General features: G+C 51.2%; 1 protein-coding gene across 2 annotated transcripts in view; it reads left to right on the forward strand.

Annotated features, from left to right (window-relative positions):
• The window catches only part of DPYSL3 (dihydropyrimidinase like 3), a 115127-nt gene extending 98618 nt beyond the window's left edge, over positions 1-16509 (forward strand). For both annotated transcript variants that reach the window (XM_055332880.1, XM_055332881.1), the window contains exons 7-14: positions 969-1037; positions 4247-4367; positions 8348-8504; positions 9137-9278; positions 10808-10978; positions 12465-12644; positions 15028-15190; positions 16134-16509. In XM_055332880.1, coding sequence (XP_055188855.1) covers positions 969-1037; positions 4247-4367; positions 8348-8504; positions 9137-9278; positions 10808-10978; positions 12465-12644; positions 15028-15190; positions 16134-16222 — 1092 coding nt within the window. In that variant the 3' untranslated portion in view covers positions 16223-16509. The remainder of the gene's footprint in view (positions 1-968; positions 1038-4246; positions 4368-8347; positions 8505-9136; positions 9279-10807; positions 10979-12464; positions 12645-15027; positions 15191-16133) is intronic.
• The last annotated feature ends 1725 nt before the right edge of the window (positions 16510-18234 follow it).

An 18234-nucleotide genomic window follows, 5' to 3' on the forward strand; every position in this document is an offset into this window, starting at 1 on the left:
GGGATCTGGCCCTTAGGACTTGGAGAGCGGAGCCCAGCAGAACTGCCGAGACGGTGGCTTAGGGTTCGTGCCAGTTCCAACTAGCCCACGGGTGTGTTCGCTGCCCAGCCACCTGCTTCTTCCAGAAAGCTGGCCAGAAGTCTGAGGAATGTAGCCCTCAGCCCTGAGGGGTAGGCCGTCTGTCACCAAACAGCCTAACTGAATAGAATCTGACCAAAAGACGAACTCAGGTAATGCTGTTCAGAGGCATTATTTCGCCTGGTTAAATTCTGAGGCCATTTATTTCAGCCAGAAATTTAAGCCACAGGAAAGCCTGAGGGGTTTGTTAGAGCGCAGATTCCTAGAATTTCAGCTCTGTGTTCTGATTTTTTTTTTTTTAAAGGTTTTTTATTTATTTATTTACGATAGTCACAGAGAGAGAGAGGCAGAGACACAGGCAGAGGGAGAAGCAGGCTCCATGCACCGGGAGCCCGATGTGGGATTCGATCCCGGGTCTCCAGGATCGCGCCCTGGGCCAAAGGCAGGCGCCAAACCACTGCGCCACCCAGGGATCCCTCTGTGTTCTGATTTAAGAGAGGGCCAGACAGCCGCACGGCCACAGAATCAAGCCCAGGTGATTCTGGTGGATGGAGGTGGTAGGTGTCTAGACCTTGGGACACACAGCACGAGAGGCATAAGCGAGCTGGTGTGACTTTTGATGCGTAATGGCGAAAACATTTTTGATTTTCTAACAGACAGCTGTCCTTTTAATTAAGAAAAGCCACCCTGAAACTTTTTTTTCTTCTCTTAGTTAAGACTTGACCCGATTTGACAATTCCAGATGGAGCATTAACAAATGTATTCAACACACACATTTAATTCCTTTAGTTCCCTTGAACACTTCTTCAGATTAAAATACACCAGCACCGGTTTTCCACACCTCACTTGAGCTTATCTCAGAACTGGTCTGTGTTCTTTTCTCATTGTAGGAGCAAACCCGGATGTTGGAAATGGGGATCACTGGCCCAGAAGGGCACGTGCTGAGCAGACCAGAGGAGGTGAGTTGCTGGGGGCTGGGGAATGGAGGAGAGCACAGGACAGCAGTGGAGGTGCTCTGTCTTCCCAGCATCTTCTGGGAGACTCCCCAGCAGCCTGGCTGATGGCCCCGCTGGACACTGGACACCTAGAGAGTTTGTGTTCAGCCTGCCTTCACCAGACACGTGCACACAAGGTGTAGGAGCAACATTCAGGAACGGCGGGGAGAGTCTGTGAGTACCAGACAGCAACATTGGAACATTTCTTCCAAAGGCCACATGTCTGTGTGACCAACTCAAGGGACTCAGAGAAAAGTAGAAAATAATGTAAGGGAAATGCTAATCTCTCCAAAGAGAGCATGAGGTGGAGGGCACTCCACACCTGTTCAGTTGGAGAGGTAAATACCTAAACCCTTTCTTCGTCGGCGTGCATCTCGAAGACATTTGCGCTTCCTTCCTTATTCCATATTATATTCTCAGCCCTGCAAAAGGAAGTATCAGCCACATGTGTAGTAGGTGGAGTGGGTGTTTCGTAGACATTATGTCTATCGATTTGTGTAAGGTGATGACTAAGTCTGGGTCAGGGAGTTTCCCACGTGTAAAATGAATGATGAACAGGGACTGCTTAGCAGCTGATGAGTGAATAAAAACTAACTAGTGGCTGATTGCATGTGTTTGGGACATTGGCAGCTTCAGCTGCTGGCACAGGGCACAGAGCTGGGCCTTGGCTGCCCTAGGGCTGTGAGCATATTGGCTTTGGGAGGCCAGCCCAGGAGCAGCGCCCAGAGTACATTCAGGGCCTGGTGCATGAGTGAGGTGACCCCGGATCCTGCTCTGTCACCCCCCGCTCCACACCCCCCCCCCCAGGAGGTAGAAGGACGAGTCAGAGCCAGAAACCAGTGGTATTCCTTTGGCCCGTCGCTTTTAGAGCCTTTTAAAAACTAAACGGTAACGCGCACCCAGAAGAGTGTTCCTGGCCTAAAGATCAAGGAATTCTCACGAGCTGAGGACACTTGTGTCACTAGTGCCCCACTGGAGAAGCAGAGCACTGTCAGCACTCCAGAAACTCCTCTGTGTCTAATGAAGTTGTTCCCAGTTGAAATGATTCATAAATATTTCACAGCATTCCAGAAAGGTCTGTCTCCTAAAGTCCTTTCTGTGGGACACTAGCCCATACCTGGAGCTGTGCTGATTGCCTTAGTTGTCCTTGCCACTGTTCTTCTGGGTGGTTGGCATTACTGTTGCATGAAGGAGCCCAAGCTCGAGAGGTTAACAGGCTCCTGGCTACTTCTGCGTGAAGGCTAGGAAAGCTGTTGATGGCGTGTGAGGGGGCCAGGGTGATCAGCACTGTTTGTGAAACTTTTCCTAAATGCTGGTCACTGTAGAGATTTGCTGGCAAGATTGATTTCTGTAGCAGCAGCCAGGGGATTTCTGAGCAAAGTCTATTTTTGTTCCTTGGTTTGTTTTTCCAGCCCCCCCGCCCCACTCCTCCTGTTCCCGTCTCCTTTTTAGTAAAAAGCTTCTAGCAGTAGATCTGGACAACCCTGGAAGCCCTTTTGGGTGAAGCTGGAGGATGATGTAACCTTCCAAAGATAGTCATGTTGTCAAGGTGCTGAGAAACCTGCAGGGCTGGGAGGGAGTGGTATCAGAGGAGCCAGGGCCGAGGCCATGGGGAGCAGAGTGGGGAGCACAGGTGTGATGGAGGAGGGATGGGTGGAGGAGGAACCAGCCACTCTTCAGCTCAGAGCACGCCCGGCTACTGTCCCCGGGGATGCTGGGCAGAGAGCTGAACCCGAGCTTTGCTCCAGAAGTCGGGTGCTTCGGGAAGGTGGCCGTATTCACCTGTGGTTGTGGGCTCCGGGGGCTTGTCCCCTGGGACCAAGAACAGGGTGGGGGGGCACCAGTGGGACCCACCATGTCCTAGAGTCTCTCTGTTGAGCCACACCCACTGAGGGCAGTGGCTGGTTTGTGTTATGCAAACACTGGGCATCTGCAAGCTATTTTTGGTACTTTTTAAAGTGTTGGGCTGCATAGGCTGACCAGAATGTCCTACCCATCCAAAACGGAACTGTTGCTGATTGGCTGAGGAAATGGTAGCAGCAGCTGCTTCAGGTTGAACCGTACTGCCATGGGCCTGGGGCAGTGGCATGGGCTCCCCCACGCTGGTCAGGAGCTGCAATCAGCGATGAGACCAATAGCCAGAGTGCCAGGCACGCTTGCCTTGTCCCAGGAATGGGCCAGTTGCCTTTAAGGATGAACTCAGAATCCTCACAACAGCCCTGTGGGCTGGGTCCTATTACTGTTCCCATCTTACAGACAGGAAACTGAGGCTCTGGGAGGTGGTGTACAGTACATGAGGTCACCCATCTTCTCGGTGGCAGAACCAGAACTCAGACCCAGGCCATTTGAAAGAGCCTGAGTTCTAAATACCCTGCTTTGTTAATACAGTAAGGGGAAACTCATTATTTCTTACTAAATAAATTCAACACAGTTGGTTAGCGTATTTGAACACGTAGATTCTACTTTTGAGTGGGATGGAAGAAATTGAGAAGAGGAGAAGTCTCTGCTGAGAAGCCTGGGATTTTTTTTTTTTTGGAAAGCCTTTATGTATTTGTTTTAGGGAGGGAGAAAAGAGCACAAGTAGGGGGAGGGACAGAGGGAGAGAAGAAGGAGAATTTCAAGCAGACTCCCTGCTGAGGTGCAGAGCCTGATGCAGGGCTCAATCCCACAACCCTGAGATCATGGCCTGAGCTGAAATCAGGAGTCACCTGCTTAACTGACTGAGCCACCCAGGGGCCCCAGAAGTCTGGGAATGATTAGTGTAAGAAATGCCTGCTGGAACTGCCACCACTAACCATCCACTAACCATCCATTGCTGCAGGGAAGGATTGGATGTTTAATTACGTTTACTGGTTATTGTTTCCCTGTTGGTGCTGGAATGCTGTTTTGCCAGAGAATCTGTCTGGGAAGACTGGGGAGCAAAGGCTTCCATCGCATGCAGCCTTTGGGATAATCACGGGGAGAGGAGGGAAGCAACCAAGGAAGGCGAGGACAAGACTGTGAGAAGCCAAGTGAAGTGCCACAGTGGGGACATGGTGGATTGGGGGTGTCTAACTGCAGATCCTGTAGGCTTTTAAGCTCCGCGCTGTGCTACATTCTCAGTTTGCAGAGGCAGGGGAGTGGCACTCTGAGAGGCTCATGCTTCTCTTGACTCCTGGGACTTCTTTTTGCAGCTGGAAGCTGAAGCTGTGTTCCGTGCCATCACCATTGCAAGCCAAACCAACTGTCCGCTCTACGTCACGAAGGTCATGAGCAAGAGCGCGGCCGACCTGATCTCGCAAGCCAGGAAAAAAGGTGATTGGTGCTTCCAAGAGCTCAGCCTCAGCCATGTGGCTCCTTCCCTGCTCTGGCTGTCCTGTAGAAACGGTGCCAACTTTGCTCATTGCCTTGCTCTCTGGGAAGCCCTTCCTCCTTGTTAGCCCAGGGGATCCTCTCAGTGTCCTGTGTGGATGGCAGGACCCTGGCATTTCTCCCACTTGGCAGGTGGATTAACTAGGCTCAGGAGGGTGAGTGGTTTGTCCAAGATGGCTCAGCTTCGGTCAGCTCTTGGAGGCATCTTTCTTCCTCCCTTTGATCCTTCATGGTCAGCTCACGTTATCTGAGCTTTATAAATGGACATACTAGTCAAAATGAAACTGGATGTAGAAGTCCAAGATCCAAGTCAAATGGATTTAAACAAACAAAAGTAAATTATTGCTTGAAGGTTTTTCAGGCAGAGCCAGATCAAGGGGTTCCAACAGTGATGTTGGGGCTCTATCATTCTTCATCCTTTCTTGTCTCTGCTTTCCTCTCTGTTGGCTTTATTTTCAGTGTGAACAATGATAAGAATGAATGCTGAGAGGCACCTGTTGACCTCAGTAGTTGTTGAGGGGACTTGGTGAGGAAGTAGAGTCCGTTATTTCCAACGGCTCAAGCAGAAGTGCCCGGGAGGGCTCTGATTGCCTTGGGTTTGGGTCTTGGGCCCAACTCTGATCCAGTGTCTGCTCTGGGGTTTGTGTAATCTATCGGCCAGGGTTGAGGGCAGAGTGCAGGGGCGGGGTCTCCCTACCTGAGCCACACAAATTAGGCCAGGTAATTTTGAGAAGGGGGTTGAATGGGTCTCTGAAGCTTGTCTGGTGGCATGGCCTTCATACCCTGGGGCTCTGTCACCACCGCCTTGTGACTTGTGCTACTTTCCTCCATTGGTGTTAACTTGGCCTTGTTTGCTCATCTGGTGCTGAGCGCAAGTTTACTCTCACTTCAGAGCTTTCTTTTCTGCTTTTAGTTCTTGTCTTCAGTGGCACACGAATGGGCTCACTTGCGATCAGAGTGTGGTTGAGAGCCTGGAGGTGTGGGGCCCTGTGTTTGGTTGGGAGAGAGGATTTATTAGCCCCCCCCCCCCCGCCCCACCGTGTGTCATGTTAGCACTGGGTGCCAGTGGCCATTCTGGTCATGGGGAGCCAAGGTCAGGGACTCACCTACCAAACTCTGAGCTGGTCTGTAAAGCCCCACATGTGAATGGCTCAGGTGGCTAAAAATAGGTCCCCTGACTCTGATGGCTGAGTATTCAGCTGCCTGCCCTTCTGGCAAAAGGGACCCTTTTCTTCTGGGAGGGAGATCTTCCTAATTGTCTAGACAGACTTTGTAGCTCCCACATTCTCAGAGCATCTCCTGCCTTACGCTGCTCACAGTAAGCCTGCTGTTTTCTTTCTCTGCTTTTAAATGTCTCAACATGACATGGTGTGGTTGCTCTACTGGATATGAGTCATCGGGCGAGAACCAGGAAAGCAGCCCAATATTCCTTACCCATTCTTGGAGAAAGGCAAAAAAAAAAAAAAAAAAAAAAAAAGGGAAATGTATAGGGAACCCTCTCACCCTCTCCCCAAGACCACCTGCCATACTTGCTCTCAGGCCTTTTGCTCATGGCTACAGCCTCCCTCAGAACCATTCTCAGGATAACTTGAGGGTCTCAAGGACACAGTGTTCCAGCTACATGCTGGGCCTTATTTTATTTTATTATTTTATTTTATTTATTTTTAAATCTTATTTATTCATGAGAGAGAGACACAGAGAGGCAGAGACATAGGGAGAGGGAGAAGCAGGCTCCCCACAGGGAGTCCTATGTGGGACTCTATCCCATGACCCTGGGATCACAACCTAAGCCAAAGGCACACGTTCAACCAGTGAGCCACCCAGGGGCCTTGCTGGGTCTTATTTTAAACTCATGGAGAAAGATCCCCATCCTTCACCTTCTGGCTCATGATCGTTTGGCCAAAAGAGCTAGGATAGCTGTGTCTCCAAGGTGGCAGGGAGGCAGGGAGGGCTTGTTTCAGGGCCGAAGCACTGATTCCTGATATGGAGGACAGGAAACATCTCGGGACCTGTCATTCTCAGGGCAGGAGCTGGGAGTACTCAGAGCAGGGAGGCAGTGTAGCAGGGCTCATTCTTCCCTCCTGAGCCTATGTCCAGTGTGTGCGCCACCAAGTGTCCTTGAGCAGCTCTGCATGACTGCTCAGAATTAATATTAGGGATCCACAGTTTAATGAGGACCAGCTGTATGCCCCACACTGGGATAAATACTTCAGACTTATTATTATGTAGAATTGGCAAAGAACCCCGAGAAATAGCCATTCTTATTCCCATTTTTCAGATGAGGAAATTGAAGCACAGTGTGTCAGGATCTTCCAGCTGGGACAGCTGGTATTCAAACCCAACTGTAATTACAATATTTATTATACTCTTCCCGTCTACAGACAGTCCAAAGGGAGAGTTCTTCCACTTTTTTTTAAAGAAAAATATTATTTATTTATTTGAGAGAGAGAGAGAGAGAGAGCGCGCGCACAAGCAGGGGGAAGAGGCAGAGGGAGAGGAAGAAGCAGACTCCCTGCTGAGGCTCCATCCCAGGACCCTGGGATCATGACCTGAGCTGAAGGCAGACGCTTAACCAACTGAGCCACCCTGGCGCCCCAGAGTTCTTCCACTTTTAAGATCATATTTCTCTTAATAGTGCCTGAGGGCTTGTCTTGACCTCCATTTCTTTCTTTGTGGTCCTACATGATTTAGTTGGGTAAATTGTTTTAGAGAGCCCTTGAAATTCTCATTCTGCTTGTGTGGATCCTTTTTCCCGTTATTCCAAAGAGCAGGGCTGTCCTATAGGAATCATTGCCATTGATTCCTTCTTCAGCCCATGGCAGACATCACAAATCAAACTTGACTCTTGAAGTGAAACCGGAAACATATTTAGAGTTCTTTTGACAAAGAATTCCAGGCAACCAAAACCAATAGATTAGAGTTGAAGGAAGTCAAGACCTATTTATAATTTTGCCCATAGAGCTTTCCTCCTAATGTTTGACATTACGGGGAACTTGAATGTAGAAGATAGAGTACTGAAGCTGAGAAGTCCAGGGCTTTATGAGGCATTCTTTGCCCAAGATTCTAGTGTAGAGAAACTTGGTACCAATCAACCTTCTGTGAGACAGCCTTCTTTTTCTCTGTCCCTTCTTCTTTAAGAAATTCAGCTTAGATCAGTTTATTTCCTAGCATCCCTCCTCTCCACTGCTTGGTGTAGATGTATAAACCCTAAATTCCAGACATGGGATCCAAGAAGTGAGCCTCATCTTTGATTTTTGGGTGCCTTTGAGCAGATCACTCCCTGTTTTAGGTTACTGAGTAACAAGCATGGTGGAAAGACCATGATGAGAGCCTCTTATCCAAGGGAAAGGACTTACTTAGTGGAACCAAAGCATGTCCTTGCAACAAGCAGGATCTAGTAGTTTCCAGTGATGGAGGTACACAGTGGGCTTTGGGCCCCTACCCTGGGAAGGAGTGGCAGTAGCCTAGGAAATCACATTCACTGAGCATCTCCTGTGTGCCAGACACTTTGTGCCAAATCTCTTCATTTTCAGAATCCTGAGAAGCAGACGTGATTGTGTTTCATCTACTCCAGGACAGACCTAATCCACATTTTAATATTTAGTATTTCTGAAATGTCCATGAATCTTAGAATCAGTATACATTTTTTGGTTTTGCCTCAAATATCAATTTGTCGCAAAATTTAAGACTTAAAGCTGCATCTTATAACCAATGGCTTCTTGAGGACTAGGGGTACAACATTGTTGACATTTAGTAGATAGAAAGACAGAGGCTTAGAAAAGGTGGACACATAGACGTGACCCCAGGCTTGCATGACTTCAGATCCACAGCCCTGGCGAGGGCCAGGGGCCATGATTATCTGAGCCAGGTCTGGAGCAGCACAGACATTATACAAATCTATTGTCTACTTCCTACCCTTGCAGGAAATGTGGTTTTTGGTGAGCCCATCACTGCCAGCCTCGGCACAGATGGAACCCATTACTGGAGCAAGAACTGGGCTAAGGCAGCTGCGTTTGTGACATCCCCACCTCTGAGCCCTGACCCGACCACTCCTGACTACATCAACTCCTTGCTGGCCAGGTTGGTGCAGGATGACGAGCAGCATGTGTCCCGTGGAAACATCGTGGGACCAGGGGGATGAGGACTAGAGCAGCCCACTCATCATCTAGATTAGAGTCTGCAGTGAGGAGAACACATGGAGAACAACGGGCTCTTCCCCATTATATTTTACAAATCACTAACAGTAATGATATTAATAATGAGAGGAGCAGTTAATACATATCATGTGCGAAGACTGGCGAGACTACACAGATGATCTCATTGATCCTCATGACAACTGGCAACTTTACAGGTTAAGCTACTGAGGGTCAGATCATTTGCCTAATTTTAAACAGGACCTAACTGAACTTAAAGGGAGACTCATTTGTGCCCTCCCCCCGAGGACATGTAGGGTCATCCCTATCCCTCATTTGGGTCCCTTTTATTTTGTTACACAGAGATGAGCTAACCCCCTCATCTTCCGGATGGGCTAACTGTAAGGCCCAGGGAGGGAAAGAGCTCACTTATGCTCACGTATCTGGTAAGAAGTACAGAAAGGATCCTAAACTCAAGTTTTGGCGTTCTGAATGCTGATGGTAGACACTCAATGCTTGTCCCCGGCGGTGCCTCTAAGCCACCTCTCCAGTTTACATGGAGCTTTTTTCCTTTGCCAGTGGAGACCTGCAGCTCTCTGGGAGTGCCCACTGTACCTTCAGTACTGCTCAGAAGGCGATTGGGAAGGACAACTTCACAGCCATCCCTGAGGGCACCAACGGTGTGGAAGAGCGGATGTCTGTCATCTGGGACAAGGCTGTGGTAAGGATCAAGGTCATGGGACAGGGGCCAGGGCCAGATCAGAGCCTCCTGCCACTGCTTTTTGGTAGGTGAGCCCTCATACCTGCTGAGATGTTTCTGGAACCATGTGATTTAGGAATGTTACCTACAGAGGGATGAATCTTGACATTTTGAGGAGACCTCCTCCTCTAGACTGCTAAAACAACTAGGAGCCACACATACGGACCCTACATCTATCTGATGGCATGAATGATCTGTACTTAAGAGTGAATTAAATTATTTTTGGAGGGAGTATTGTCACTTCTTTTGAAGGGGCTGGATATAACCCATTGAAATGGTAAGCAAGGGGTATATGCCTAAGAGACTGAAGTCAGCTTGCTCATCAAGGATGCCCTTCATTGAGTGCGTAGTCATCCAGGCTGTACAAAGGACTGTTGACCAGAGGTCTTCTGACAGTAAGCCTGGTTGTATTTTCCTTAATAACATGACCGAGGCTGACAAAAGAAATAGCCATGCTAATGAAGGCTGTCCCAAAGGTTTTAGTAAAAATAATAATTAACTCATTATTAAGTTGATCACTTCCTTTTCTTTTATTTTTTTATTTTCTTATTTTTTTAAAAGATTTTATTTTTAAGTAATCTCTATACCCAACATGGGGCTCGAACTCACATCCTCAAGATCAGGAGTTGCATGCTCCACCGATTGAGCCAGCCAGGCACCCTCCTTCTCTTTTATTTTAAAAACTCTAAAGACATTTATTTCTGAGCCGTATGTATATTGCATATGAACTAATGCCTCATTCATCTGCACAGAGTAAGCCACCAAATTTCCCTTCTCATCGTGGTTCCCAGGAAGCCCAAAGTTAGATTTGAAACTAAATTCTTTTTTCCTTATCCAGGCTTTTTGTTTTGTAAAGAAGGAAAGTATAAATATTTTTCTCTTCCCTCACATACTTAGGTTTTGTTCTTTCCTAAACACTGTTGTGTATTTATGAATATATAAATATATATAGTTAACTTGGCACAATCTAGAATTGTTAAAAATAATATATATATATATATTTTAATTACCCACATGATACATTCTCATTAAAAGAGCACTTGAAAAGCATAGAAAAGCACACACAAGAAAGAAAACAAAAATCAGCCATATTTCCACAACCCAGGGTTAACCATTATTATTATTGGGTGAGGCTCTTCCATATTTATCTTGTGACCATGCAAATACAAACAGATATCTAAAAAATGGGCTCATAACCACATTTGTTTTTACTGGGAATTCTATAAATCTTTTTGGAATTAAGAGGGCAAAGAAGGAAGTATATACACAAACCAGAAAAAGACACCCCCTCCAAGAGTGGAGACGCTTTCTGAAGCCATGTGTTCCCCATCGTCCCTGGCTGCCGTGATGGCGCAGCCAGCCAGGTGGACAGCTTGTGGGTGGGGGTCCGTGTTCATCTCCTCAGACGCCGTCTGGGCGTTTCTGGCCCTGGTGGTCACGTTGCTCTGAGCTCAGATGTCCTGAGCTGAGTTTCTTTGGTATCCCAATAGGCCACTGGGAAAATGGATGAAAACCAGTTTGTGGCTGTGACAAGCACAAATGCCGCCAAGATCTTCAACCTCTATCCCCGCAAGGGGAGAATATCTGTGGGTTCTGACAGCGACCTGGTGATTTGGGACCCAGATGCGGTGAAGATTGTCTCGGCCAAGAGCCACCAGTCGGTAAGGCACTTGCTGGCGGGAGAAGAGTGGTGTGGAGAAGGCGCATGTGGAACTCGGTCAGGAGAGAGGTGTGGACGTGCGTCGCCCCAGGCCTGCTAGACCAGGATGGGTCGCTGTCACAGACCTCACCAAATTCTCAGTGATGTAATACCTCAGCAGGTTGTTTCTCACTCCTGGTCTCCCAGATGGGTCAGTGGGGGGTTGCTCCCAGCAGGTATTCAGGCACGGAGGCGCCGTGTCTACACAGGCTGAGGCCGGGGGCCAGATCATGGTCACTGGAGTAGCGACTCTTGAGAGCTTTCCTGAGAGAAGTGGTATATGGCACTTCCTCTCACACTGCACGGGCCCGAGCCCGGGAGCCAGTGATGCCCCCTGTACCCAGGAGAGAGAACATGAAAAAAATTGATGAACAGCCCAGACAACTTTCTCCTGAGGAGTTTTACGTGGAGGATAATAACGCCCAATGCCCAAGGGAAAAGGCTTAATCCGTGTTGGTAAAAAGAGTTTTGTTTTGTTTTTTTTTAAAGATTTTATTCCTGAGAGACACAGAGAGGGGGAGAGACACAGGCAGAGGGAGAAGCAGGCTCCATGCAAGGAGCCCGATGCGGAACTCGATCCCGGGTCTCTAGGATCATGCCCTGGGCTGAAGGCAGGCTCTAAACTGTTCAGTCACCCAGGGATCCCCAAGAGTTCATATGTTAAAGCATTTATGTTTCAGGCAGAGTGCTTTTTGTTCACCGGATCTCCGTAACAGTCCGCCGCAGGTGCGCACTGTTAGCTTTTGCATTTTATCACCGAGGAAATGGAGATGCAAGGAGATTCAGTAAATGGTGAAGTTAGGGTTTAAACCCACACAACTGGACTCTGAACTGATGTCCTTAACCTTTTGTAGTACTGCCTTGCGCTTGGTGAATAAATGAAGGCAGTAGAGAGACATCCCATTTTTGGAGGGGATGGCCTTGGTTTTATTTTATTCTTAAAGATTTTACTTATTTATTCATGAGAGACACACACAGAGAGGCAGAGACACAGGCAGAGGGAGATGCAGGCTCCGTGCAGGGAGCCCGAGGCAGGACTCGATCCTGGCACCCCGGGACCACGCCCCGAGCCGGAGGCAGACGCTCACCCCCTGAGCCACCCAGGTGCCCCACGTCTCATCATTTAATTTGGGGCTCGTGGAGACCATCTCCCAGCATCCCAAGCTTCTCTGTGACACTGCCAGTGACAGAATGTGCTTCCAGACCAGGGCCTTACTGAGGATTGGTGTTTCTCTTTGCTGGGAAGTCCGGTCTCTGCTTAGCCGCTTTCTCTCTCCCCCGGGACTTCTATTCCCCGAGAGCTGCCGGGTGGCACTGGAAGCTTTTCCTGGCTTCCCTGGTACCTCGGCTGCAGCGAGGCCGGAAGCAGGGCCCCCCGCCCAGGAACACTGTTCCTCTCCGCCTCGTCCTCCGCCCGCCCTCATGGCTTCGCCCCTCTCCGTCTCTAGGCTGCGGAGTATAACATCTTCGAGGGACTGGAGCTGCGCGGGGCCCCTCTGGTGGTCATCTGCCAGGGCAAGATCATGCTGGAGGATGGCAACCTGCACGTCACCCAGGGGGCAGGCCGCTTCATCCCCTGCAGCCCGTTCTCTGACTACGTCTACAAGCGCATTAAAGCCCGGAGGAAGGTGAGAAGCTGGCGGGACCTCAGGTGGGGGAAGGGGCTTGTGTCCCATCGGGCCCAGGGACGGTACCCACGAGGTCAGGAGGGGACCGTGTGCCCCCGACCCTCCCGAAGACACGCCCTGCAGAGACCTCTCCCCAGGGGACAACTGCACAGGTTTGATGTCCTATAGCAGGGGGTTTCTGAACTATTTTTGGCCCAAGAAACCTTTTTGTTAAATGACTTTCCTCCATTTTTATGGTACTTTTAATTGAAATAATTTAAAATTTTAATAATTCCAGATAGTCTATGTTTTTTTTTTAAAAAAAATCCCTCTTGGAGGAAGGCACGCAGTGAGAGTCAACAGCCCGCACCCGCCCCTCGGGGTCTCCTCTCTTCTGTCCAGCGTTGCTCCCGAGGGCAAGTGTTCATGACTCTTCTGGCTAGGTCTGTGGTTCGCATAAAATCTTGTTTCTGCCCCCGATTTCATAGACAGGTAGAAAGACAGATACACAGACATGTATCTGTGTGTGTCTACTTAGGGATCTCCCCGCATGTCCCATGTGGAGCGGCTCTCCTTGACTTCTGGTGAGGCCCACAGCTCTGTTTCCTCAGCGCCGCTGCGACCCCCACACCGATCGCAGGGTCGCCTTCCTGTAAGGGCTAGGGACCCCCAGAGCAGGGTTAGACCAGCCCTGGGATGGGGTGCAATTTGACCCCCCAGTTCTGACCTGGTCGGTTGGAAGGCACGCGGTCCCCCGTGCACATGGGACGGGCCGGCGCCCCGCCGCCGGGAGAGTGAGTCCTCAGTCATGCTGCCGGCGCGGTGGGGACACGGTGGGGATGCTGGGCCACTGCGGTGGCCATTAGAGGGAGGCTCACAGGAACTCCATACCCGCTCCCGGAACCCCAGGGTGTCTTTGGAGGCACCTGGCTGCTCTGTGCGTGAGAGCTGCTGCTTCCTGCTGCTGCAGGCCTCCCTGCCCAAGGCCACGGGCCAGGTCCGATCTGCTCCCGGCCCCCTCCCGGGATGAGGCGCAGCGTCTCTTAGGCCGTGCATGCATTTCCAGAGGCATCTGTCATTTAGTCTGAATGTCCCTGCAGCCCGCACTGTTTATTTTATGACAGCGTTTCCTCCCTCTCTATTAGCGATGGTTTAAGGTTAGCCAGTGTGGCGGGAAATCCCACGCCCCAGGTTTGGCCTAATAGAGAAGAGAATGGAACCCAAACCTCTCGTCTACATCAGCTCTGTGTTCCTGTTGAGGTGACTTCAGATAACGTACCCAAAGGAATGTTGATCTAGAGTTACTGGCCAAGGGCTTTCTCTTTTTTTAAAGATTTTCTTTTCTCATGAGAGACACAGAGAGAGAGGCAGAGACACAAGCAGAGGGAGAAGCAGGCCCCCTGTGGGGAGCCCGATGTATGATTCGATCCTGGCACCCCGGGATCACGCCCTGAGCTGAAGGCAGATGCTTAATCACTGAGCCTCCCAGCGCCCCCTGGCCAAGGTTTTTGGGGACCATGGAGAGAGATGTGGTCCCGCCTAGATCATCGGCATCTGCGAACACGTTGAACATGTTGAGCTTCACCTCTGTGCTTGCACCTGAGTCACCCACAGAGGGGAGGGGAGGCTCCGTGCAGACAGGCTGGAAGTCTTGCTATGAGCTACCCTGTCCCCCCGACGCCCCCAAGCAGCCTGTGATGGGATGTGGGCAAGGCGGGTGCTGGTTGCACCGCTGCCCTGTGCCGTCTGCCCTGCGGCATCTGCCGAGAGCCACTCGGGGGAGCCACCATGTTTCGTGTGACCCTGAGCCGCCCCCACCCCCCTACCCCCGCTCCTGGCAGGGGGTGGTCCAACCGGCCCCACAGGCCCATGAGGGCTCACGGCCACAGCGTGAGGCCAGGGGCCGGACTGCGGGACGCCATCCAGCTTTGCCAGCTCTGCTCTGTGCCAAGGAGTGGGCCTGGAGCCCCCACGGGATGTCACCCCCAGCACTGCGACCTTGTCCCAAACCGCTGCCCTTCCTGCGTCCTCTGCTCCGGGCCAGCCGGTGGTCCTTCTATCTGTCCCGTTTCCCCCACCTGCTTCCTCTGCTGGGGACACTGCTTCCGCCACCACCCCTGCCCCTGTCCTTGACTTCGCAGCCTCTCCTCCTCCTTCCTCAGTGTCCCCCCACAACAGGTCCCTTTGCTCCTGAAGAGCAAAGCTCACCTATTTAGAGAAGTCCTTGCCGACCTCTGTACCGTCGCTCTGTCTCCACACCCTCTGTTTTCTCCTTCTCCTTCCCTTAGGGCACCCTACTATTTGTCTTATTTCCTGGCTCCCACTGCACCCTGGATTCCCCGACTTAGCTAGAAGGGACCTTACGCGTTGACAGACTCTGGGGTGACCCCTTTCTCTGTTGCAGATGGCAGACCTGCATGCGGTCCCCAGGGGCCTGTACGACGGGCCGGTGTTTGACCTGACCACCACACCCAAAGGGGGCACCCCCGCGGGCTCCACCCGGGGCTCCCCCACGCGGCCCAACCCGCCCGTGAGGAACCTTCATCAGTCGGGATTCAGCCTGTCTGGTGAGTGGGCGAAGCGCCAGGTGCCCTTCTGTGAGAAGGGCCTGGTGGAGGGGTGAGGGGGGTGCGGGGGAGGGAGGGGGTAGGTGGGGAGGAGCCGGGAGTGCTCTGAGCTGGCTGGCCACCTGGGAACCAGCCCCCCCCCCCCAACACCTTCTGGAAGGTGGTGACTGGGGTCAGCAGGAAACTTTGCTGACTCAAAAAGGAGTCCCGATGAGAAAGCAAGATAAGTTTCGAAGAGGTTAAAGTTCAGGTTTTTGTTTTGTTTTGTTTTTTCCTTTAAGATTTTATTTATTTGAGAAAGAGAGAGAGAGAGAGAGAGCGCGCACAAGCAGAGGGAGAAGGGAGAAGCAGGGTCCCCGCCGAGCAGGGAGCCCAGTGCGGGGCTGGATCCCAAGACCCCAGCCAAAGGCAGATGCTCAACCGGCAGAGCCATAGGTGCCCCAAAGATCAGGCTTAAATGATGACCATTTCTGCTTAGAGGTCACACCTGGTGGGGTGGGGTGCGATGACTCCCATGATGAATTGGTGGTGATTCTCCGCGGGTGACCGTGGGAGCTGTGCGTGGTGTTGTGCACCTCTGTTAGAGCCGCTGTTGAGTAAATGCTCTGCTGGGCTAGCCTGGTTGATGCTTTAAGAACTAATATTCATAGAAAATAATTGTCTAGTTGCCCCGTAGCCTGTAGTCTTACGATGGGGAAAAGTAACTGTAGGTTTGCATTTCTGTGGTCCTCGTTTTTTTTTTTTTTTTTCTCTGCTGGAGATAGGCATTCAGGAGGATGGATATGATACACCTAGAATGTTTGATAGACTGGAATGGAAATTTCTCGGGAGATGAGGCCAGGAGGGTGCCTGCCATCTGACACTCTGAAAACTAATCGAATTTCTCTCTTTTCCACACCCCCCCTCCCTTTTTTCCTTCCTGGGGATGTGTTGCCAACCGAAGGCACCCAAGTGGATGAGGGGGTCCGCTCGGCCAGCAAGCGCATCGTGGCACCCCCTGGAGGCCGCTCTAACATCACGTCCCTGAGTTAAGCGACCCCTCCCCAAAGAGAGGGGCAGAAGCAAGAAGAGATTTTCTTGAAGCCAAAATGGTACACCAATATTTAAGAAGGAAAGCGAATCCAAACAGTTGCGATCTAAAGAATCAATAAGCCTCAAGCCTTATGTTTCTCCAATGCTACACTCGCTTGCCTAGCTTTACGAATATTGCTTTGTTTTCTGTTTATGCATAGCCTTGATTTGTTTGACCCCCTCCCCCCATTTCCATGCATGCAATCAGACAGGCTACTAAGGTAAAAGCGTCTGCTATATAGTGTTGAGCGCGTGTGTAGTGCTGCATTTTATGACAAGGGGACAGACAAAGCTGGGATGTCAGGAAAATCAACAAAAGGGACGTGGGTATTGGTGGTGAGGGGGTGGTGGGAGCCCAGAGCAAGGCGGAAGGCTCCGAGGGGCTGGGGTAGGGTGTGTACGGGGAGGCGGGCGGGTGGGTGAGCATAAGGGGGCTTGTGTGTTGTGTTGAAGCACGTTTATTTCCATGGATGATGGCTACTTGGGGCCGCCCGTCCCTTCCTCACGGTCTCCAGGGGTCTGCGGAGAAGGCAGGCAGTCTTCAGGTTCCAGACTTTGTCACATCCCCTCCTAGATTTTATTCCTTTGAACATTTTATTAAAACACCAAAACCCAAACCATCACCTTCACCTTCTCGATCGTGCCGGTGTTTCGTAGGGCCTCTTTCTCAGTGTTGCTTTCAAATTCTCCTCTTTCCTGGGCCGGGAAGGAAGAGAGGAGGAAACTCTCCTCCCTCTCTGTCCTGCCTGCCTCTCTGGTGCTCTTTAAAAGGCAGCAGCTGGGAGCACACGCAGGCCCTCAGGGCGGGGCAGCCGCGCTCACATGCCTTCCTCTAAACACGTGTTGGAGATCATCACCTCACGTGCTCGTGGCCTTGCCCACCCGGGAGAGCAGTGTGAGTCCGGCATCCTGAGTTAGGACAAGCCGAGGGGGACTCCCAGGAAGGGCTGCTCTTGCTGGCGGTGAGTGGCCGAGTCTTTCCATCTCGAGTTCCAGGCACATCTGTGATTGGATAGGATTTGGGGTTTGAAAATGTATGTGCTTAGGTGTTCTAGGAGTTTCGCTGCGAACAGGTGGTCTCGGTTGAGGTGGGAGCCAAGCAAGGATTTGGGAAAGCCAGTCTGTGGGGCTGGGGGTGGGGTACATTCTGGTACCATGGGTCTGCTTTTCAGCCCTCAACTAACTGTCTGCCCTTCCTTCAGCACATCCTCCGGGGGAGCTTTTGGTGTCTTCCTGCAGCCCCCCAGGGTGGTGGAAGTGACGTGCAGCCTTGTGGGATGTGGCACATAACAAAGTGGAGCTTAGTGTCCATCTCCCCATCCTGCCGCTTCTGAAAGTTCAATGTGAGCCAGATGAGGATCTGTAGAACTAGGGGGCCCGGGGGCAGAGAGAGCATAGTTGCCCTGGGATCAGATACCTGTGCTTGTGGGATGCAGCTGGCAGGACCCCCTAAGCCTGCGTACTAGGGACTTGAAAGAAAAAGAGCGGGCCTCGGACACCTTTCAGGTGCTCAGGAGAAGCTGCTTCTCTGATGGCACTTCTCTAGCTGAAGACCAGAGAGAGGGGAACAGTGTGGCTAAAAAGGGATTTGGAAAGAGCCAGCGAGGAGGATGTCCCCCCAGCCAGCTAAGCACTGTTCTGGTGGTGAACAGAATTCTAAGGCTTGTTCATGGTGCCTTTATTTTAAAGGAAACTTAAGGGAGGGGGGCACGTAGCTCTTGATTTGTGACTCATAGATTTGCTGGCCTGTCGCAGAACTCAGAATGAATGACGGGTTTGCAGGCAGAGGGAGATTGTCCGACCTGAAGCAAGTACACGAAATGCCTCCGGGCCTCCGGGCCTCCGGGCCGGGCTGTTCTGCGGGGCGTGTTGCAGTACCAGCCACGGCCACCGGGTGGAGGGAAGAAATCAACTAGAGGGTGCGTCCTCTTGTGGACCCTGGGCTCCTGGTACCCAGAGTCCAGCTCCTCCCT

This window comes from Nyctereutes procyonoides, unplaced genomic scaffold (genome assembly GCF_905146905.1).
Source record: "Nyctereutes procyonoides isolate TBG_1078 unplaced genomic scaffold, NYPRO_anot_genome, whole genome shotgun sequence".
Taxonomy (NCBI): domain Eukaryota; kingdom Metazoa; phylum Chordata; class Mammalia; order Carnivora; family Canidae; genus Nyctereutes; species Nyctereutes procyonoides.